At 44.6% G+C, this 24,332-nt stretch overlaps 1 protein-coding gene across 15 annotated transcripts in view; it reads left to right on the top strand.

The window, feature by feature from the left end:
- Positions 1–24,332, top strand: part of MACF1 (microtubule actin crosslinking factor 1) — a 410,210-nt gene that overhangs the window by 5,328 nt on the left and 380,550 nt on the right. For 13 of the 15 annotated variants that reach the window (XM_040337002.1, XM_040337005.1, XM_040337001.1 and 10 more), the window contains exon 2: positions 14,997–15,224. In XM_040337002.1, coding sequence (XP_040192936.1) covers positions 15,023–15,224 — 202 coding nt within the window. In that variant the 5' untranslated portion in view covers positions 14,997–15,022. Of the gene's footprint in view, positions 1–14,996; positions 15,225–24,332 lie in introns of those variants that run through there. The other 2 variants (XM_040337006.1, XM_040337003.1) reach the window with 1 other exon arrangement.

The raw sequence follows: 24,332 nt of genomic DNA, 5'->3' as shown, positions 1-24,332 counted from the left end.
TGAGACAACAGATGGAGTCTCTAAAGCCAGCCATACATACATAAATTCAAGATTTGACCCATGTATGAGCAGGCTGATTTGTACCCAAGTACACATATTCGCCAGCACACCAAGGATCATTGAAAAAACGTCCAAAAATGTAATGCATAATAGCGATCCAAAAGGCTTTTTGGATCGCTATTATGCATAACATTTTTGGACGTTTTTTCGATGATCCTTGGTGTGCTGGCAAATACGTGTACATGATTTGCTTTCCGGTTCCCAGCTGGTGATCGTTTCAGCACCCTTTTACTTATTGGCCATTTTCCTGGAAGGTGTGCAGTTGGAATATTTTGTGACTGATTTGTACCCAAGTCGGTCCTTTTAATGACTTGGGTACAACCATCCTGTCGTGTTTTTTTTTTTACATTTAATTACTGCTGGCAGCTATAGGGGGCCTTCCCGGCTTGAAGAACACATTGGCGCTGCGGATGGCATTCCTCCATTAATGCTGACTGCGTTGATGGAGGAATCAAGCAATTTTCTTTCCTTTCACCCATGGGGGAAGAAAAGAATAGCAGATCATCTATGGGCTGCCTAAGGCAGTGGTTCACAACCTCAGTCCTTAAGTACCCCCACAACAGGCCATGTTTTGGGAATTTCTCTTAGATAAAATAGCTGTCCAAAATTACAAGTCATTGACTCTGATTTAAAGCACCTTTGCAAGATAAAGGAAAATCTGCAAACATGGCCTGTTGGGGGTACTTGAGGACGGAGGTTGGGAACAACTGGCCTAAGGCACCAATTCCCTTATGAAATCCTTCTCTCATGTAGCAATGGCACAGTGCCACCTACAGGAGGGAAGATTACCTGCACTTGCCTGCAACCTGTGTGAACAAGTCCATACGGAATAACCACTTTCATCTGAAGAAGTGGTCTTTAGAGCAACAGAATAGTGGTTCTAATTTGGAGTTTTTAAGGCAGTGTGTGTTGGCTTATTTCCTAAAGAAGTTGGGAATCTTCACACTGTAAATTATGTGAATATTAACTTAAATTTTCCAATTATGTGAAAAACAAATATTTCATCTGTATGTGCTTGGATAATTGAAGTGAATATTCACACAATGCATTGCATGAAGATTTTCCACCTCTTTAGCAAATCAGCCCTATGTCTCTTTTGCAATAAAAAGACTTCCTTTTAGCAGTTTCTTTTTTTAAAGGTAAAGTCCTTTCAGTTAACCACTTCCAGACCGCCGCATGTACATATACGTCGGCAGAATGGCACGGACAGGCACATGTACGTACCTGTACGTGCTCTGCTTGACGTGGGTCGGGGGTCCGATCGGGACCCCCCCGGTACATGCGCCGGTCCTTGTGGCTTCAGGAGCGATCCGGGACGACGGCGCGGCTATTCGTTTATAGCCGCCCAGTCGCGATCGCTCCCCGGAGCTGAAGAACGGGGAGAGCCGTATGTAAACACGGCTTCCCCGTGCTTCACTGTGGCGGCTGCATCGATCGAGTGATCCCTTTTATAGGGAGACTCGATCGATGATGTCAGTCCTACAGCCACACCCCCCTACAGTTGTAAACACACACTAGGTGAACCCTAACTCCTACAGCGCCCCCTGTGGTTAACTCCCAAACGGCAACTGTCATTTTCACAATAAACAATGCAATTTAAATGCATTTTTTGCTGTGAAAATGACAATGGTCCCAAAAATGTGTCAAAATTGTCCGAAGTGTCCGCCATAATGTCGCAGTCACGAAAAAAATCGCTGATCGCCGCCATTAGTAGTAAAAAAAAAAATGAATAAAAATGCAATAAAACTATCCCCTATTTTGTAAACGCTATAAATGTTGCGCAAACCAATCGATAAACGCTTATTGCGATTTTTTTTACCAAAAATAGGTAGAAGAATACGTATCGGCCTAAACTGAGGGGGAAAAAAATGTATATATGTTTTTGGGGGATATTTATTATAGAAAAAAGTAAAAAATATTGAATTTTTTTCAAAATTGTCGCTTTATTTTTGTTTATAGCGCAAAAAATAAAAACCGCAGAGGTGATCAAATACCAACAAAAGAAAGCTCTATTTGTGGGAAAAAAAGGACGCCAATTTTGTTTGGGAGCCACGTCGCACGACCGCGCAATTATCTGTTAAAGCGACGCAGTGCCGAATTGGTAAAAACCCCTTGGGTCATTTAGCAGCATATTGGTCCGGTCCTTAAGTTGTTAATGGGCAGGCATGGCCTGAACATTATATGATATGTCTAGGTCAGCCTTAAGCCTAGTATACACTAGCAGTTTTTTTTTAAATCCAGAGGGCTGAACGAAAAAGAACCCAGAAGAGCGCGGGAGGAGCCGCTGTACTAACAATCCAATGTTAGTACAGCGATCTCCCCTGCTGTTCTATTGTGCCCCAGTGGCATCTTAAGAGAATTATAGGCCCCCGGGCAATACAGTGCACTGGGGCCCTGTCTACACAATCGTGCACGAGAATTTACTGACAAAAATCATGAAATTTACTGGCAGAACCACATTTATTTTACTGGCACTGCAAAAAAAAGTACCTAAAATTACAGTTTTACAAATTTCTTCATTGACATGAAGGTTAGGTTACTATAACCCAGCCTTCTCAGAGTTTCCTCTTACATGAGAGTCTGCAGGATTCCCCCTTACAGTGAAAGGGAACTCTTATGTAAAGGGGAACGCTGCAGATCATGATGTAAGGGGGAACTCTGATATGGAGGGGGACTCTGGTGACCAGAGACTACCTTATATCAGAGTTCACTGCTTTCTCTTTACATCAGAGTTCCCACTTACATCAGGGTCCTTGCACTGTAAGGGGGAATCCTGCAGACTCTGATGTAAAGGGGAACACCAGGAACTCTGATGTGTGGGGCACTCTGGTGACCAGAGACCAACTTCCGTAGAGTAAATACACTAAGGTAAGGGGGGGGGGGGTCACTAATATTTTTGTATTCACTCCCCCCTTATATCAGCAACCACCTGCCCCTTAGACTGTCCTGGTGGCACTATCACTGATCTCCTCTCAGGTGCAACATGCACGGCTCAGTCAGATGGCTCCAGCTTGGCTGCTCTGGTTTTATCCTAATGTCTCCTCATGTCTGACTTCTCCCGTGACCCCCATCCCGGAGGCGCTCCCACTCTTGACTCCTCTTCAGACTCCTCCTCAGAGACTGTAGACAGTTCTACAGTTCTGACCCGCTGCTCTCCACCATTTTTTTTACTGGGGTTGCTGGGCAGCCGATGGGGGCCCCCCAGGCAAGTGGGGCCCCCGGGCAACTGCCCAGCGTGCCCAATGGAAAAGACAGCCCTGTTGTGCCCCCCACCAGAACACACTGGTCAGCGCTCTCATCCATTGAAGAGGGAGCGGGGTTGGAGGCGAGTCCCACTGTCCACGGTAATGGATGCAGAAGCGGGGCTTGGGATAATATCTTGTGGAGGTGGTCAAAGGTAGGCTGGCTTGGTGAATAAATGCTGCGGTGGTAAAAGCCTCATGCATCCTTGGGAAATCCACTGAGAAGGGGGAAAACCCAGCTCGTGTAGGACCAGATGAAACATATGAAGCCTCAGCCGAATCCCCGGTGGCGGGTAGCGAGATGGCAAGATAGCCATGGAACGGAGAGGGGGCTGGGAAACAGCCGAAATAACCACCAATGGAAACCAGCAGATGAAAACACCCGAGCGTGACAAAATATGCTCGGGGAAAACAGATCCAGAACGAGGCTTAAGAAAAAAGGATGGTTTCCCTATGCAGACTTCCATTTTTTCTAATTGTCCCTGTTCACACGTGTATGCTGAGTCACTCTACATTCTATGGCCTATGCTTAACAATGCTCAAAAACGTATATGAACTTTTTTGAGTTTATTCAAGAGTCTTTGGCCACATAGGGCCGGATTCAGATACATTGCAGTATCTGTCGGCGCGGTGTAAAGTATCACATATACGGTACGCCGCCGTAACTTAGGGCGCAAGTTCCGTATGCAGAAAGAACTTGCGCCCTTAGTTACGGCGGCGTAACGTATGTGTGTCGGCGTAAGCCCACCTAATTCAAATGGGGATGATGTGGGCGTGTTTTATGTAAATTCACTGTGACCCCACGTATTTGACGTATTTTTCGAACGGCGCATGCGAACGACTTACGCGAACGACTTACGCAAACGACGTAAAATTTTCAAAACTCAACGCAGGTAGGACGTCCATACTGAACATTGGCTACGCCTCATATAGCAGGGGTAACTTTACGCCGGAAAAAGCCTAACGTAAACAACGTAAAAAAATGCGCCGCCTGGACGTACGTTTCTGAATCGGCGTATCTACCTAATTAGCATATTCATTGCGTAACTATACGGAAGCGCCACCTAGCGGCCAGCGTAAATATGCAGCCTAAGATACGACGGTGTAAGACACTTACGCCGGTCGGATCTTAGGGAAATCTATGCGTAACTGATTCTCTGAATCAGTCGCATAGTTATGACCACGTACACTCAGAGATACGACGGCGTATCCGGAGATACGCCGTTGTAACGGTCGCCATCGTTTACGACCTTCCATCACATCCACGACAGCTTATCGACACTCCAACCGTCCAACAGACATCAGACATCCCATTTCCCCAGAATCAAGACGAGACACGCAGCTCTGTACTTGTTCCAAATGTAATGACAACTTTAATGGTTTCTTTCAGTCTTATATACAGTACAAGGCATTAAAGGAACAATCAACTCCCCACCCACACATCACACCGTGGGGGGCTTCAATCACATTCTTTGAGCTAATTACTAAACATTCTAGACATGTCGGCGCCGGGCTATAATTATCATGATCTAATCACTGCACCTTCCTTCATTAACAGCATAACAAACAAAACACCATCACACACAATGATCTCTTCTTAATCCATATCCCCAGACAGACGTTCTATCTTCGCATACAGCTTGACCAAAAGGTATTCACACCTCTGAGCATCAATAGACTTAAAGCAGTGTTATCACACAATGAAAGGTCTACCAGGAGCCTGACTCAATTAGCATGTCACTAGTCAGGGCTAATCATGGAAATGAGTCACTATTGACTGGTTGGGTCACAATTAACCAACATCTTGCAGTATCTCAAAACCCTGCAATATGAACTATCAGTGACGTCCCCTGTCCTGTAATTTAGGACATCATTTCTCAGTCACCCTATGGCCCTATCGGACATAAGGTGACCCTAGACATAAGACTCCTTAGTGACGCCAGTACAGGAGTACCCCTCATCCTTACAAAGTCTCTGGGTGTCCCGGGTCATTCCGTTACAGCCGTCATATCTCCTTTCTGAATCCGGGCCTCAGACTTCAATAGAAGCTCATGCAAGTGTAAATTTATATGACTGAAGAACTGCTTTCCGCCTATGAACTCATTTTCTCCCATTGCCCAGCCCTGCAAACAAATGGCTGAAACTTGATACAAGCTTACTAAATGCCTGAAAAAAGACTTCACATTCATCAGGAATACATTCAGTTCAGGTGTGAATGCAGGGCAAGGGGTTTAACTAAGCTTATCTTTTAGAACTGGTTCATACCACAACGTGGTACAGGAAAGGCGCATTCCATGTGAATTTCCCACACCAAGTTCAAAATTCATTGCATGTGCCATTTGCTGTAGGTGCCAATAAGTTGTCAATGGCACCCCACACAAAGATCGCAAATGCAGTACCGCAGTACCAAGCGATTTGGTGCAGCACATTTCTCAAAAGGAATCACCCAGGAATGCAGACTTCTGGTGTTAACAGGTCCTTACAGTAAGGGCTCGTTCACGCTTGCTTTGGTTTTTGAAGAGCGATCTACTTTCGCATCATTCTTCAGAGTATATGACAGGCAGTAAGGCACCTCCCAACTGCCTGCTTTAACCTGTTGAACCCTGCACTAGTGCGCCACAACTATGTGCATTTACATATACCTATATCTCCAGACCTCTGACTGTTTTGACATGCAGTTGTTAGTAAGGGCCTATTCACACCATACCACATAAACTCAATACATCGGAAGCATGTGCTTATTGATGTGCATTCAACATGTATTTCTATGTGTGTTGTGTTTTTATGCACGACTTGGCAGGCCTTTTACTATAATCTGATGTGAAATGTCAAGTCCCTGGAAGAGTCAAAATACTACAATATATATATATATATATATATATATATATATATATATATATATATATATATATATATATATATATATATATATATATATATATATTTTAGTTATGTTGCATTTTAAGAGAAGTTGCATTGTATCTGTTGCACTCCTTTCAGGCTTGGCCACAGTTTGTGTAGGGTGCTGTAGTGAATTGGTGGATAGTGCCACTTTCATATAGTAATAATCTTGTCTATTATTTACATAAAGTAACAGGCATCACATGCTGATGTTTTGGGATATCACATGATCCCTTTTACAAGGCAGAATCTTTGAGGTCCCAGAATGCCGACCTGTGATGACTGTTTCTTTATGTGAACAAATGACTAGATTATCACTATAATAAGTTGTGATGGTGAAGATCTTTATTTTCCCATACTGCATTTTAACACAACACACTGCAACGCACATTTACACAGCGTTGTGGTGTGAACTAGAACATAGAAACACGTTTTTTATGTACCCTTCCAGTGACCGGTATTGATCTGGTACTGAAAAATGCAGGACACTGCACATGGTGTGAATGGCTTTAAAGGTAACTTTTTAGGCCTCATCCACTGCAGCTGTGCGTTTGAGTTATTTTTTTCTGCCCTTAAAAGACCCTCTATATTAGCCTATGTGTCCATGTACACATAGGCATTTACAAGCATTTAGAGTCAGTGGCATTTAAGGGCAGAAATCTGAATGGTCCTAAATTGCATTCGGCAGAAAAAACACACAACGCATCTAAACAAGTACAAATGTGTCTAAGAATACATAAACACTGGGCAAGTTTAGCGATTTAGCATTCATGCATTTCAATGACCAGAATAAATTACTGATCTGGCCAATTAAGTGAATAAACGCCCAAACACATGACATGCCTGAACGCATGTGAAAGCACCTAAAAGCATTTGAAAAATGCAGCTTCAGGAGCGTTTTGAACTCTGCTTTTCTCCTGTCAGGAAATTAGGCCTTATACATTGTTTCATTATACACTCTATTTGAATTGCCTGGGTTTGTTAAAGGCTTACAAGATGCTAACACAAAATCTGGCTGCAGTAGGGTGACCACATTTCCAAACTACCATTCAGGGACACCCCCTTCCCAAAAATCAGCTTGTGGTGTAATGAATCACAGCACAGTGATTGGACACAAATGGTGGGATTTTGGATTTCTCCAATTACAAGCAGGGGGTGGGGATTGTGCTCCTCCAGGCATTCCCGGCCAGGACAAGTACTGTCAGTGAGTAAAGCGGTGATGTGGCGGTCTTTTTTGGGGGCATTCGTTTGGCTTGGGGGGGTGACTGTGTCAGTTTCATTCCGGGACACTGTATTGTCCTGGAATATAGGTGCCCGGGACAGACCTGCAAAATGCGGGACTGTCCCGGGCAATCCGGGACACGTGGTCACCCTAGGCTGCAGATTCTTATTTTAGAAGTGATCACATACTCAGAAAATCCTTTTTACTCCTAAGACCAGCCACAGATGGAACTATTTTGTATCCTGCAGCCACAGGTTGCAGGAAAGAAAATCGCTTGATTCCCCCATCAACACAGACAATGTTGATGGGGGAAACCTTCCCACAAAGCCATTGTGTTCTTTCAGCAGGGGGGAATAGTCTTTAGTGCTAGTGGCTGTAATAGTAATTGGCATGTAAAATCCAACAGGCTGGTTGTACTCAAATTGATCGATGAGTCAAATTGGGTACATTGAGGCAACCCATACATGGTTTGAATTATTATTATTATACATGTTTTATATAGCGCCAATAGTTTACTCAGTGCTTTACAATGTAGAGGGGGGACAGCACAATTACAGTACAGTTCAATACAGAAGGTACAGGAGGGCCCTGCTCATAGAGCTTACATTCTAAAGGGAGGGGGTGTTGGTACAAAAGGTAATAGTTGAATTCTAACCATCGATGGCTGGGTTAACATGATTATTCGCGTACAAGGGAAGTGCCCATTGTCGTCTGCAGGACTTTTCTCAGGGGAGGGGGGGCATCATTTTAGGGTCACCCATGCTCTGCCCCTTTTTGACAATGTCATGAAGGGAAGGGACTTAGTCATTGTCACATAAAGCGCAGGCATGTGCCCATCATATGCAGCCTCATTGTGCACATCAAATGTTGCCTGTACAGTACAGAGGGTTTACAGTATGTGTATATAGAGGGGGTGGATGGTATTAGTATATACAGGAAGGAAGGTGGGTTTTTATAGCTGTATACAGGACAGATGATGTACAGTATATCTGCAGTCAGTGATGATGGAGTAATACACGAAGGAAGATGGGTGTATAAAGCTGTATACAGGACAGGACAGATGATATGATCTTTCCTATATCTGGCACCCCCCCTTCACTGATCATACCTGTATGCACTCAGCTGCCCCCTCATCTGTATATATGTCAGGCCCCCACACACACATCTGTAAGCACGCACACACAGTTCTGCCCTCCCCCCGTACACAAACAGCCTCCTCCCTTCACATGTCCCTGTGAAAATACATTACAGGCTGCATTCACGAGGGCCGCACATACAGGAAGCAGCCAGAGGTGGCAGTAAAGAGCTCTGTAAGCTCAATGTCACAGATCTGCAGCAGCTGTGGAGCCGACTTGCACTTTTAGGGAGATTTACTTTCTCTATTTGTCCTGTTTACCATTATCATAGTAAATGAAAGTAAAAGAAAATCCCAAATTTTGGGTTGTCCCCAGAAAAGTGGGGAAATCTTCCAATGGGGACACTAGGTCTGGTGACCTGGGGGTCCCCAAGAGATTCCCTTAATTTGCAGGGATTTCTTCTCACATCCTGTTTGGTTATGGGACAGGAAGTGAAGGTAAACCTCCCTAATGGGACAAAGATGGCAAAAATAAACATTACAGGGGTTATAATCCTCCCTTAGGGCTAGTTTAAACTTGCTTCAAAACATGGCTTTGGACAGGCTTTGTTAAAGCTCTCTGAACGCTAGTCAAAGCTCCTGTCACCAAATAAAATGGTTTACTTACAGTCCTGTTTACACCTGCTTTTGCTTTTATGAGGCTTCGGTGGGGCTTCAAAGAGGCTTCGGTGGGACTTCAAACAAGCTTTGCCATAGACTTCTGTGGAGGCTTTGAAGATGCTTTAAAGCACCACTGAAGATATATAGGGTATCATTTTTGAAGCAAAGCTGAGGCAAAGCAAAGCAAAGCAAAACAAGCTTGTCCAAAGCCTTGTTAAATATAGCCGCAGAAAGGGTAAATGAGCCCTTACTCTATCCAAAATGAAAAAAAAAAAAGTTTTGCCTACTTTATTATGGTATCCCATGGGGCAAAAAAAAATGTATACACAAAAAAAAAATGTATACACACACACACACACACACTAAGCACAGAATACTATTATATATATTTTGTTCTATGTCTGCTAGAGGTAACAGGCGCTTTCATAGTGACAGTTTCTTCTACACTTCATTTTTGTTGACATGTTAATGATTAATACCAGCAATTAATAATTGTTCTCATTCATTTTTACTTAACTAGAAAAGTAAAACATTATCTATATTTTAGTGTTTATTATAGAAGTTATTAGAACGGTATCCCCATTCAATGTTATACTGTACTCTTCCTTTATATTTAAAATGCAATGCAAGATGAAAGTTAAAGGGGTTGTAAAGGTTCATTTTTTATTTTCTAAATAGGTTCCTTTAAGCTAGTGTATTGTTGGTTCACTTACCTTTTCCTTCCATTTCCCTTCTAAAAATGTTTCTTTGTTTTCTTTTTCCCATCAGTTTTCATGCACGTATGGTGTGAACACTGTCCAGACCACAGCCTTCCCCCTTCCCAGAGCACCCCTTACATCAGAGTTTCTCTTTACATTAAAGTCCACAGAGCTACCCTGTACAGTGAAATTCTGCACACTCTGGTGTAAGAGGGGGGGCTCTGCGGACTCTACTGTAAGGGAAGCTTTGCAAACTCTGTGAGTTCAGATGTAAAGGGGAACCATGTGAATTCAGATGTAATGGGGTAACTCTGTGAAAGAAGGAACCGCCGCTCCAGATGATGTACCTCAGTGGTGAATAAAATAGCCCAAAATCCAGTGGGTGCAGGCAATGCACAGAGCATTGTGGACTCTGACGTAAGGGGGTCTTGTGTGATTAAATCTATATGAATACAAATGTTATTTAAATCACAAAATATATGTACACCACAATTAAAAATTAGCTGTGCGCTGCTAAAGATGTAATGGGGAACTCTGTGGATTCAGATGTAAAGGGGGAACTCTGTGGACTCTGATGTAAGTGGGACTCTTGTGATCAAATCTATATGATTAGAAATGTTATTTAATCACAAAATGTGTATAGTGTATACTACAATAAAAAAATTGCTGTGCGCCGCTAAAGTGTTCAGGTTTGGCTTGATGAAAAGGTGGCAAATCTAACCAAGACAGCAGGAAGAGGGCTTGCTGCAGAACATGTGAAAGGGTCCAGCTGTGGAACCGTAATAAAGGGCCCTGTGACTGGGGTAAGGGGCCCCAGGTTTGGAGGGAAGGGCCCCGGAACCAAGGGTTGGGGACCCTTCATGGTTTCTTGCAATAGGGCCTTGAAGGTTCTAGTTACGCCTCTGTGTTGCAGACTGTATCCAGCAGCGCTGATCGAATGGGGAAAATCCAACAGGCTGGATGTACAGAAGTCGGTTAGATCGAATGCTGTACAACCAGCCTGCCCATACATGGATCGAAATTTGGTAAATTCCTACTGAACTGGCTGAATTTCAGGAATTTGGCTTAGTGTGACGATCATTTATCTTCTTTTGATGCTATGGGACCCTGCTCTGCTCTGCATCTGCATGAGCACAAATAGTTCCATGGCAACAGAAGGCACAAACACACCTCTCCCTTTTCTGAATGGATGTTCACAGCTTAGCTGTGTGCACTTTGTAAAATGGCAGCAAGATGTAGTTTAGAGGCTGGAAGTACACACATATAGGGGAATGCAATACATTCCTGCCAACATTTTTCTGGTGCTATATCCCTTTAAAATGTTAAGGCCCCGTACACACGACCGAGTTTCTCGGCAGAATTCAGCCAGAAACTCGATCGAAGCTGGATTCTACTGAGAAACTCGGTCGTGTGTACACTTTTAAGCGAGGAAGCCGACGAGGAACTCGTCGGGCCGAATAGAGAACATGTTCTCTATTTCCTCGTTGTTCAATGAGGAAAGTCGGCCCGCCGAGATCCTCGGCGGCTTCAACACTGAACTCGACGAGGAACTCGATGTGTTTGGCACGTCGAGTTCCTCGGACGTGTGTACGGGGCCTCAGATGAATAAGATTCAAAAATCTCTTCTGCCCGTCTTAGTAACTATACTGGCATGTGCAGCAGATTCAGGTAGTATCTAATCATAGGCGTGCGCAGGGTGTGTGTCTGGTGTGCCTGGTGTGCACCCTAATCACTGCTTGAGGTGCAGATTCCCCCTGCTGATATTGCACCAATGCCCCCGATTGGGGCTCCTAAGGCCCCTTTCAGACTGGGGCGGGAGCTGCGGTGGCGGTATAACGCCGCTAAAAATAGTGGCGCTATACCGCCGGAATTGCCGCGGGTATCAGCCGCTAGCGGTGCGGTATTAACCCCCGCTAGCGGCCGATAAAGAGTTAATACCGCCCGCAATGCGCCTCTATAGAGGCGCATTGCGGGCGGTATTGCCGCGGTTTCCCATTGTTTTCAATGGGAAGGAGCGGTATACACGCCGCTCCTCTCACCGCTCCAAAGATGCTGCTGACAGGAGATTTTTTTGTCTCCCGCCAGCGCATCGCCTCAGTGTGAAAGCCCTCGGGCTTTCACATTGAGTCTACAGTGAAGGAGTTTTTCAGGCGGGATAGCAGCGCTATTTTTAGCGCTGTACCGCCTGAAAAACTCCTCAATGTGAAAGGGGCCTTAGGATTCATTTCCATGGACTTTTTTTTGCCTTTTTACAGCTTAAAAACGCCTGTCCATGTTTAAAAAAAAAAAAATATTTTTTGAGCTGGAGCTTAAAAACGCAGCGGTAGCGTTTTTGCGCGTTTTTGAGCGTTTTTTAATGTCTGGTGTTTTTACAGCTCTAGGCTGGAGCTTCAGAACACACTGGTCCTGGTTTTTTTTTGCAGCTTAAAAATCTACAGCTCAAAAACGTCATGGTGGGCATGAGGCCATAGACTAACATGGAGAGCTGTTTTTAAGCTGCAAAAAACGCTCAGAAAAGTGGCTGTAAAAACGTCCAAAAACGTCCATGGAAATGAAGCCTAAGGCTTCATTTCCACTGGCGTTTTTACAGCCACTTGTGTTAGCCTTTTTTACAGCTTAAAAACGCCTGTCCATGTTTATTTTGTAAACGTGGTAGCGTTTTTGAGCGTTTTTGCGCGTTTTTTAATGTCTGGCGTTTTTACAGCTCTATTGCTGGAGCCACAGAACGCCCTGGTCCCGCGTTTTTTTTACAGCTCAAAAACGCCTATGCCATTTGCAGCTCAAAAACGCCTATGTGGGCATGATGCCATAGAATAACATGGACAGGCGTTTTTAAGCTGTAAAAAACGCTCAGAAAAGTGGCTGTAAAAACGCCAGTGGAAATGAAGCCCAATTGTTTTTTTTAAACAAAAAGATTTAAAGAATAAAAAATAAAAAGCTACTGACACTGTCCACGTCCCTGACCACCAAGTCCACACTGCTCTACTGACACTGTCCATGTTTTAATACATTTGGGGTGCACACCCTAATGTAATAGGCTGCTCACACCTATGTTCCTAATAGAGTCACTTTTACAATGCCATGCTATTAAAGCGTAACTAAAGTTCAGTTGTCACAAACTGCGAGCAGGCAGGCACTTCATTGCAGAAGAGACATGCACTTTGGCCAGTGGGCAGATTCTATAGCTAAAAGCAAGCTGTCTATTGGCTAAGGATCGATCTGCCCACTGCTTGCTGTAAATTAAAAGGGAGCAAACCTGTGGAGGAACTAGTGTCCTGTGAGTTCTCATCAGGCTCCACCCAGCTAGATACAAAACTCTCCTGCTGTTGCAGAGGAAGGAAGCGCAGTTGCACTCAGACCTTGATTTCCCACAAGGCCACCGAGGCCAGGCCTTGGGGCGGCAGTGCGCCGAGGGGCAGCAGCGGCATGGAGTCCCCCAACGCCCAGAACAATGACATACAGTTAAGGGCGGTAAGTTGCTTTCTAGCAAGACTAAATGTTGTGTTAGCTCAGTTTACACCTCACTTAAATGATTAATGATACATAAAAATGATTGGTTAATAACCTGTTGTCTATATAAAATTAAAGCACACGATAGCAGTGGAAAAAGAAAATAATTAGTTTATTATACAGAAAAAGAAACTTGTATTAATCCCATAACCATAACAGAAATGATATTACTTTAGATCAGAGAGAATACTGCTGATACACATACAATCATACAAGTAGTGTTATAACATATAAGATACAAACAATAAGATCAGAGAGAATACAGCTGATACGCATACAACATACAAGTAGTGTTATAACATATAAAATACAAACAATAATATTGCTGTAAAGGATTCAACAGTAAGTTAAGACAAGCAGTAGGAAAAGGGAGAAACAGATTATAGGAGAGAATAAGGAAATTATAGGAGGATATTTACAGAGTACTTCACCAAGTTTTCCCAATCAGATCATGATCCAGTCTCTCTCTCAGTCAAGCTAGCACTGTTTTTTATACCCTCTAAGAATTAAAAAAACCCTCTAATATGATTGGTTGAATATGTGTCCTTTTCAGGATGGCAATTAAGGACCCCCGACCCACCCAGTATCGCCCTGTAGGTCATGTCCTATTGTGGCCTGTAATTAGACAAAAGATGAAATGAATCTCTTTTAATATACACACCCACACCTGGTATTATTATCTGATTAACACAGTCCTAGATTTGGTCCTAAAACAGGAGATGACAGGAAATTCTTGTACTTCAATGAGAGGACACTTCTTATCAGATCCCCATCCCTTTGAGATAACCTCCCTATAGGTTTAAAAGCCTCTTGTTAGGTGAACTAGTCACTCTGTTGACTAAAAAAAAAAAAACGGCCCATCGACATATCCTAGTCTCATTAATAAAAAAAGCTTTGTAAAAGAATGACATATACATCTTCATTTAAATCTTATAAATATGGATTTGAAAAATCTCTACCACAATGTAGTCTGGGGGAATCCGCTCGCTCGTTAACAAGTGATTGCGGCGATGTCGCCAAAATCACTTGTAAAATGGGTGCTGCCGTCCGTCCTCGGTTGGCGGGGAGGGGGTGCATTGCGGAACCTGGCCTTGGGGTGGCAGGGAGAGCAAATCCGTCCCTGGTTGCACTTAGGCCAGTGGCCGTTGCAAAATTACAAAAAAAAATAGCTCAAGCTGTGGAATTTTGACTGGTATGAACATAACCTAGTCTGTATACTTCCAAATGTGTCACTATCATAGGCGTGCGCACATAAGGTGTAAGGTGTGCCTGGGCTCACCCTAATCACGCTGTACTGTGCAGATTCCCCCTGCTGCTTGGCTACAGAGAAAGGGACTGGGGAATCTCTGTCCTCAGCCCCTTTCTCTGTCTCAAAAGTTAGACACCAATCTCTGCCCTGCTGACAAAGCCCTACTGACTTGCCCACTGCTATACAGTATATGGTATATTACACATGCATGTGTGTTTGAGCTTTGGTGTGCACACCTATGGTCACTATTCATGATGTTTCTATCGCCCATCCTTAGCAGCTATGGCATTTGTATTGGTATGATATATATGTATGTGGAAAAATACCGCAGAATAGAAACAAAACTCTGTCTGATATACAGTTTTATATCTATTCATAGAGTGATTCCTACACTTCCAAGGAGACATGTCATCTTCAGATGAGGAAACCCTCAGTGAGAGGTCATATCGGAGTGAGAGGTCATGCCGAAGTGAACGGTCTGGCAGCTTGTCCCCTTGTCCACCAGGTGACACGCTCCCATGGAATTTGCCACGCCATGAGCAGAAAAAGAGGAAGACCAAGGATTCTGTCCTGGACCCTGCAGAGAGAGCAGTGGTCAGGGTGGCAGGTAAGAAAATTGACTTTTGCTTTAAAAGTATACTGGCACAATGCTTTATAGAGTCATACCTTTAACAGGTCAACTGATATTAAAATTACAAAACAATTGTCACTTCAACAATATGTATTTTACCACTCAATAGTAATGTATTCTCCAGTACATACAGTATATGCTTCTGGCTAATGCAGAACTGTGTCCTTAGTGAAGCACTGTGCATGCTGAGCAAACTATACAGTATATCTATGATCTAATGCTGCTAATCATGCTTCTTTATGAGCATGATTGATTGGATTTGCTGTGCAACGAGTTATCCATCACTTATGAAATCATCAAGGCACAATATACTGTATATATCAAGCAAAAACCAAAGAAAATTCCCAGGTCAACTTACCATCCAGCCTGCAACCAACCAAATTATCCTGTCTGGCAGTGTGTGTTAAAAAAAGGGTTTAGTTTGCAAACATTTGCAAATACATGTGTAACCTTCAGAGCCACTTCATGGCACCCCAGTATTATCTGCAGTCCTAACTCTAAATCTTGAGAGCCTCCACAGTGGAAGCACATGCATTATAATGGATAGGCAGAGGGCAGGTGAGCCGGCTGGAGGGTTTGTTTGGTTTATATTTGACATGTGTCGCCTTTTCATGTGCTCCTGGCTGCAAAGGCCATTTGTAGGTGGGAGCAGTGGCTATTTGTTTGCACAATATATACTATATTGTCAAAAGTATTGGGATCTCTGCACGCACATGAACTTTATGCTATCCCACTCTTCGTCCGTAAGGTTCAATAGTGAGTTGGCCCACCCTTTGCAGCTATAACAGCTTTAAAGCAGAGTTCCGGCCACAATTTCACTTTTTAAATATAAATACCCCTGTAATACACAAGCTTAATGTATTCTAGTAAAGTTAGTCTGTAAACTAAGGTACGTTTTGTTAGGTTGTTATAGCATTTAGACCCTTTATAAAATAGAAATTGACTGGGGCCATCTTAAGTGTGGGCATCATGAAGCCAGACTGTATGACTTCCTGGATTTCAGCCTTGCAGATCTCGCACATGCTCAGTGCTGCACAAGCATGTCAGATCAGGTTTCAGCACCTGTGCTGTCCAAGTCACATGATTCTTTGAGACTGGGGAGTGCACAGACTCCTGGAAAGTTACACCCACTACATTCCCAGGAGTCTGTGCGGTGTAGGTTAGGAAGCATTAAGCACCTAGGTGCAGGAAGTGGGAAGATTAACTATTCTGCCTAGCAACAACACTTTGAAGGCATCTAAAAAATATATTTTTTCGTAAAGGACTAATGACATTTTTTTTAAAACTACTGATGTAATGTTATATTTATGGGTGGAACTCCACTTTAACTCTTCTGGGAAGGCAGTCCACAAGGTTTAGGAGTGTGTCTATGGGAATGTTTGACCATTCTTCAAGAAGGGCATTTGTGAGGTCAGGCAATGATGTTGGACGAGAAGGCCTGGCTTGCAGTCTCCGCACTAATTCTACTAATTTTACCAGAGTGTTTAATAAAGATTTACAAGGTCAGAATGAGTGCCGGTATTTACTCTTCAGACAGATATATACATAGGCCCGGATTCACATACGGCCGCTCTACATTGCGCGGGCGAAGCGTATCGTACTATTTACGCAATGCCGCCGCAACTTAGAGAGGCAAGTGCTGTATTCACAAAGCACTTGCGTCCTAGGTTACGGCGGCGTAGCGTAAATGGGCCGGCGTAAGCGCGCGTAATTCAAAGTAAGCTGGTAGGGGGCGTGTTGTATTTAAATGAGGCTTGACCCCATGTAGATGCATGGCCGAACGAACGGCGCATGCGCGCATCATGTCGTATTTACGCCCAAAGATACGTTGGCTCAATGCCTGTGACGTGAACGTAACTTACGCACAGCCCTATTTGCGTACGACTTATGCAAACGACGTAAAGAGATACGCTCGTTCCGACGTCCATACTTTGCATGGGCTGCGCCACCTAGGGAGCAGCTTTATTTTACGCCGGCGTACGTCTTCCGTAAACGGCGTAACTAATTGCAACGGGCGTACGTACATTCGTGAATCGGCGTACCTTGGTCATTTACATATTCGACGCGAAAATCAAGGAAGTGCCACCTAGCGGCCAGCGTAATTATTGAAACCCAAGATACAACGGTGTAGGAGACTTACGCCGCTCGTATCTTGGCCAAATCTATGCGTAACTGATTCTATGAATCAGTCGCATAGATACGCCGTCGTAAGTCCGAATGGCCGCCGGCGTATCTGGAGATACGCCGTCGTAAGTCTTTGTGAATCCGGGCCATAGTTGCCAACTTTGTAAAAAAAATTATAGGGGCACTTATTATAATTGGGTGGTGGGGCATTCGTTTGTAGGCATGACATAGCGGTGAAAGAAAAATGCGGCGCAGTTTAAACGAAATATTGGGCGTGGTTTAAAGAGGACGTGGTTCAAAGGGGGTGTCGTTAGAGTCTGAGATGAACGAGGGATGGAGGCAGGGATGGACTGGCCATTGGGACTACAGGGAGTTTCTCGGTGGGCCGAAGGCTCAGTGGGCTGGCTTCAGTGACAGCGGACTGCCGCCCCCCTCTGCTCCTCTGTCTCTCCCTCCCCCCAGCGCTCACCTGGGGGGAACAAAGAAGCAGGGGGAGGACCAGAGGAGCAGGGGGGACAACAGAGGAGCATGGGGGGGAGGGGACAGACAGCTGACTCAACAGCTATGGCCTGGGAGTTTCTCACTTCTGCCTAATCTTGTCCCATAAGGGGGGCACCAAACTGATTCTTTGCCCCGGGTGAAATAATGTCTAGCTTCCCCACTGGTTCTGCCTATAAGAGTACCAGTACCAGCCGTTCTATCTAATAAAGTAGAACGGCTACTGGCTAGTGAAGGGGGAGAGGGGGCTTGGGTGGCCAGGGGGGTGCAGGAGTTGTCGGCCACCATGGGAGAGACCTGTCAAAGTAGGCCAGTCTGGATGAAGTCCAGGGCCAAATTTCTGTCCCAGTCCAGCCCTGGATGGAGGGAGATAGAAGGGGAGAAAGAGGGAGGGAAATAAAGAGACAGGGAAGGAGGGAGATGGGGAGGGAAGGAGGGAGAAGGAAGGGGAAAAAAAAGGAGGGATGGAGGGACAGCAGGCTAAGATCCTACACCACAATATAAATATGTATATTCCAGAAAGCTTAACAATCAGCATATAAAGATACTCCAAACACCTGGTGTTATCGCTACAATCATCACGACACCATGGTTGTTATGGTGTCAGGATGATTGAAGCACATTATTTATAGTATTACATTGTAATATAAAATGAAATCATTCAACTCACCATTATCCAGAATCAGTGGGAGCCCTGAGCGTGTCACTTGCCATATCGCCTGCCACCAGATGCCATCAGGTGTCCCCAGCAGAGTCCCTCCTTACATCAGGCATTCTCAGCAGGGTCTGTCCTTACAGCAGGTGCCCCCAGCAGAGTCCATCCTTACATCAGATGTCCCCAGTAGAGTCCCTCCTTACATCAGTTTCCCCCAGTAGAGACCATCCTTACATCAGGTGCCCCGCAGTAGAGTCCCTCCTTACATCAGGTGTCCCCAGCAGAGGCCCTCCTTACACCAGGTGTCCCCAGCTACCAGTTGTGTCACTAGGGTTGGTGTCAGCCAGAGCAGAAAAACATAGTGTCACCCCCCCCCCACCCACTATAGTCCTCCCTCAGTACAGATCCCCCTCCCGCAGTATAAATCACCCTCACGCTGTATAGATCCCCCTCACTCAGTACAGGCCTCACTCCCGCAGTATAGACCCCCCTCCAGTAGTATAGACCCCCTTTAGTGCAGACCCTCCTCCATCAGTATAGACCCCCCTCAGTGAAGACCCCCCTCCATCAGTATAGAGTCCCACTCAAGGATAGCGCGGCGCCAGGACCCAGAACTCTCCATCAGGCCTTGGCACCGCTCAGGATGGTGTGTTTTGGTCTCCGCGCCTTAAATAGATTCAAGAGGCGGAGCCAGGGTGGCAAGAAAGCAGCTGCAAATAGAAATGGAGCTCCATTCTTATGGCAGCCACTTTCATTGCCAACCGGGCTCCGCCTCTTTTTTCTTCCTCAGAGCTGGTCTTCTGTAAAATGGCGATGGAGACAGAATTGAACAGTGCCGGCCAAAGACCTCGGCGGTGGGGAATCATGAAAACACAGATTTCTAGGGACATTTACCGGGAAACCGTAAAACTGGGACAAAAGTCTAAATCCCCGGAATGTCCCGGGAAATTCGGGACAGTTGGCTGGGTAATGGGGAAATGTGACGAGTGCATTCTCGTCGTACGCGATGACGTCACCGCATTCTTGCCTTTCAAGAGAACCGCGTTTTTTTTGAAAGGAGTGTCTGTACACTCGGGTGGCAAGAGATTCTTGCCAAGAATCTCGTCAGGAGAAAAACGTTGTTTTTCCTGACGAGATTCTTGGCAAGAATCTCTTGCCGCCCGAGTGTACAGACACTCCTTTCAAAAGAACCGCGGTTCTCTTGAAAGGCAAGAATGCGGTGACGTCATCGCGTACGACGAGAATGCACTCGTCACATTTCTGGCCCTTGTGTACGAGGCTTGAGTTCTTTTTATGTGGTTGCCCTCTCTGTGTCCTGATTGACATTACCACTGAAGGTGAAAGTGAAAGAAAATACCATATCTTGGATTGTTATCAGACCAAGAATAGGGGGAAATTTTCCAAAAGGGACACTAGTCCTGGTGATGGGATTTTTTCACTTTGAAGGGATTTCCTCTCACTTCCTATTTTAGCTTGGAAACAAAAAACAAAAAACTCGTATTCTATCAAAAATAAACAAAAACATTTTTGCCTCTAGTTCTAGTCCAAACTTCAATCACACAGGGTTACATGTCAACTTCAGCCAGTGACATTGAAAATAATGAAATCTTGTTTTTCTTAAGGGCGTAGCAAAGACCCTCCCAATTAATAGGCCAGGGTGTTTATTAGAAGCCATGTCAGTTTAGCTGGCAGGGTAATAAGTTATTACAAGTTTTTGTTTCTATGCCAAAAGATCACGAGTAGGGATAGAACAAAAGGATTACACAGAGCATTGACTGAAGGGAATGATGTATAGAAGTGCGTCATTCATAAGTTATAACTTACCTGTGGTGACATGCGTGTATGGTAATATACTTAACCACATAGACATTGCACTACCTACCTGTACTTGACATTTATGTAATTTTTAAAGCATATTGCTTATCCAAAATATGTAATTCACATTCCATAACTGTCATGTAATGTTTACACATCCCACCCTGTTTTGAGAGGTGAGTTTGACTGAATGAAATGCAATTAACACAGATTATTCTTAAAGTAGAACTAAAGTAAAAATGATTTTTTTTTTCATTTTGGATAGAGTAAAGTCTTTTTCACACATTAAAACGGTGTTCCAAACGCTGCTGCCTTTAATAAGGACACTTACCTGTCCAGGGAGCCCACGATGTCGGCCCCCTGAGGTCAATCCGTCCATCGGATAGGGTGCATGCGCCGCCATTCCAACTAAGGGAAATCGGCAATGGAGCCTTGAAGCTTCCCTCCGGTTTCCGACTGCGCATGTGCGAGTCCCGCGGTGCCTTGTGAATGGCCAGCTTGTCTTCTGGGATACACACAGGTCGCAGAAGATAACAGGAGAGCTTGCCGAAGAGGAGGATGTGATGTCCTGGGCCATGGCCTGGCTGAATCAGAAGTACAATTGTACTTCTAAAAAAAAATTAAAAATGTCAATATCCAAAAATGATGGGTGGAGAGGTGGTCTTTCGTTTAAGACCACCTCTCAAAAGTGGGTGGAACTCTGCTTTATTAATGTCCATTTTCACGGACTCTGTTTGCTCAGGGGGGTTCGATCCATTGATCTCCGCTGAGCCAGCGGATGACAGGTCCATCTCTGCTCACTGTGCAGAGATGGACCTGTCATCCGTTGGCTCAATGAGGATCAACAGAGGGGGGTCTGTACTGAGGGAGGACTATAGTGGGTGGGGGGTGACACCGTGTTTTTTCCGCACCGGGTGACACCAACCCTAGTGACGCCACTGGTAAGTGGGGACACCAGGTGTAAGGAGGAACTCTACTGGGGGCACCTGATGTAAGGGTGCCCCCATGGAGAGATAGACCTGTCAGAGCCCCGCTGTCCTCTATAGGGGGTTGGGATGAATATGGACTGCCTGTCAGTTTTCATCTGATTCGATCCACCAGACAGATGGAAAATAGGGTTTCCATCTATTTGCATTTAGCGGAGCGGATCGGATGTCAGTGGACAAGTCACCACTGCCATCCGTCGCTCCATAGAACTACATCGAGCATCATTTCAGGTTCGCCTAAAAAACGGAATGGTCTGCATGTGTGAAAGGGGCCTAAGGGAGGATTATACCCCCTGTCAAATCTGTTACCACTCATGTTGCATTGGGAAAATTTCCCCTCACCTCCTGTTCCATAGCTAAAACAGGAAGTGAGAAGAAATTCTTCCAAATGTGAGGTAGTCCCTGGTTGTCACCAGGGTCATCAGAACTAGGGTCCCCATTGGAAGATTTCCCCTCTATTCTTGTTCTGGTAACAACCCAAAATTTAGATTTTCCTTTACTTTCACCTTCAGTGATAACAATAAACATGACAGACAAAGTTAGGGCCCTTTCACACGGGCGGATCAGTAATGATCGGCTCCGCGTGTCCGCAAAAGCTCAGCGGGGATCCTCCTTAAACACCCTGCTGAGCTGGCAGCTGACAGGGCAAATGCGGATCTTTGCGGAGGCGGACAATTACGGGTGTCAGCAGATGGTCATCCGCTGACACCCGTAATCACATAGGGACCAATGTATGTCCCGTTTTCTTCCGCAACGGAACTCTTCTTTAGGCCGTATAGAACTGAACTGAGGGATATGATCAGCATGTAGAAATACATAAGGGCTCCATATAGTGAACTTGGTGTTGAGTTATTCACTTTAAGGTCATCACTGAGGACAAGGGGGCACTCTTTACATCTAGAGGAAAAGAGATTTCACCTTAAATACGGAAAGGTTTCTTCACAGTAAGAGCTGTGAAAATGTGGAACAGACTCCCTCCAGAGGTGGTTCTGGCCAGCTCAGTAGATTGCTTTAAGAAAGGCCTGGATACTTTCCTAAATGTACATAAAATAACTGAGTACTAACATTTATAGGTAAAGTTGATCAGGGGAAAATCCAATTGCCTCTCGGGGGATCAGAAAGGATTTTTTCCCCTGCTGTAGCAAATTGGATCATGCTCTGCTGGGGTTTTTGCCTTCCTCTGGATCAACTGTGGGTATAGAATTGGGTATATGGGATTGTATTTTTTTTTTTTTTTTGTGGTTGAACTGGATGGACTTTTTTCAACCTGACTAACTATTTAACTATATTAATGGTAGAAGTCACCATGGGGCATATCTATAAAGCATTGAATGTGACTTTCACCTTAACCTTGGTGCTTAAATTTACATTTTAACACATGCGCACCTGTAAGATTCATCTGAAATGAATGTTTGGGGATTGTCGGATTCACTGCTTTATAAATATGCCCCTCGTGTATCCAGTCTATAGACCCTAAGTCAGATCAGTGAGGTTTTTAAGCAGATGCTGATAGAAGGCTCATTTTGCATTATCTGTTTCCATGGCAACACTTAAGTCTGAGCAGCCATTCTTCCTGTTGCCATGGTTACTGAGCTCTCCGCTCAGATTTCTGTGGGGGGGGGGGGGGGATGGAGCTTCCCACCCCCTTTCCTCCTTTGTTCTGTGTTGGCTACCCTTGTGTATACTCCTGTGCCTGGTTCCCCCATATTACTGCGCAAAACATGACGAAGTAAATCTAATCCTGCAATTCCATAATAGGTAGGAGGGAGCGTCGCACAACACGCTGCAGCCATAATCACTTTCCTTGGCTCAAAGAATGCAGCTTCACATTTACAAGGATTCCTCTGGGTGTTCTACTCTGTTCTAAGCTTGCCTGTAATATTTGCTCAGCATGCCTTTAATGCAGGTAGCTTATGGAAAATTGATATTGATTTTTACCCAGAGCAGGCTTCCAGTGTGGAAATCTAATTGACTTAAATGAAAAAGCCTTGTCACTTTGTATAGAGCTTGCTAGTGCTGAGCCATCTCTTTATTGACAGACCTTTGTAGTTTTGTACCTGCACCATGTAGTCACCCCAACTCTGACATCATCTGTTTGTTCATCTCTGATACAGACTTACCGCTTCTGGATTTTTGGTCTACGCACAATACTATTATTTCATGGTGGAAAGAACTTTAACCACTTGCTTACTGGGCACATATACCCCCTTCCTGACCAGAGGACTTTTTGCGATTCGGCACTGCGTCGCTTTAACTGACAATTGTGCGGTCGTGCAACGTGGCTCCCAAACAAAATTGACGTCCTTTTTTTCCCACAAATAGAGCTTTTTTTGGTGGTATTTGATCACCTGCGGTTTTATTTTTTGCGCTATAAACAAAAATAGAGCGACAATTTTGAAAAAAAAAAATATTTTTTACTTGTTGCTATAATAAATAGCTCAATTTTTTTTTTCTCAGTCTAGGCCGATACGTATTCTACACATTTTTGGTAAAAAAAAAAAAATCGCAATAAGCGACTGGTTTGCGCAAAAGTTATAGCGCCTACAAAATAGGGGACAGAATTTTTTTACTAGTAATGGCGGCGATCTGCGATTTTTATTGGTACTGCGACATTATGGCGGACACATCGGACACTTTTGACACCATTCACAATTATACTGTGATCAGTGCTATAAATATGCACTAATTACTGTATAAATGTGACTGGCATTGAAGGGGTTAACAAGGGGTTAAATGAAGGGGGTGAGGGAGGGGTTAAATGTGTGCCCTGCATAGTGTTTCTGACTGTGGGGGAAGAGGACTGACTGGGGGAGGTGACCGATCTGTGTCCCTATGTACAAGAGACACAGATCGGTCTCCTCTCACCCTTACAGGACGTAAATGTGTGTGTTTACACACACAGATCCACGTCCTTGTCTCTGTAACCGCCGATAGCGGGAGCCTGGCGGACATCGCGGCCGCCAGGCACGCGCATTGGCATCCCAGTGATGCGGCGGGCACGCGCGC

The sequence above is a fragment of the Rana temporaria genome, chromosome 2 (genome assembly GCF_905171775.1).
Source record: "Rana temporaria chromosome 2, aRanTem1.1, whole genome shotgun sequence".
NCBI classification, from domain to species: Eukaryota; Metazoa; Chordata; class Amphibia; order Anura; family Ranidae; genus Rana; species Rana temporaria.
Note: the sequence above shows the minus strand (reverse complement) of the source record. Positions and strands in the feature narration are given on the sequence as shown.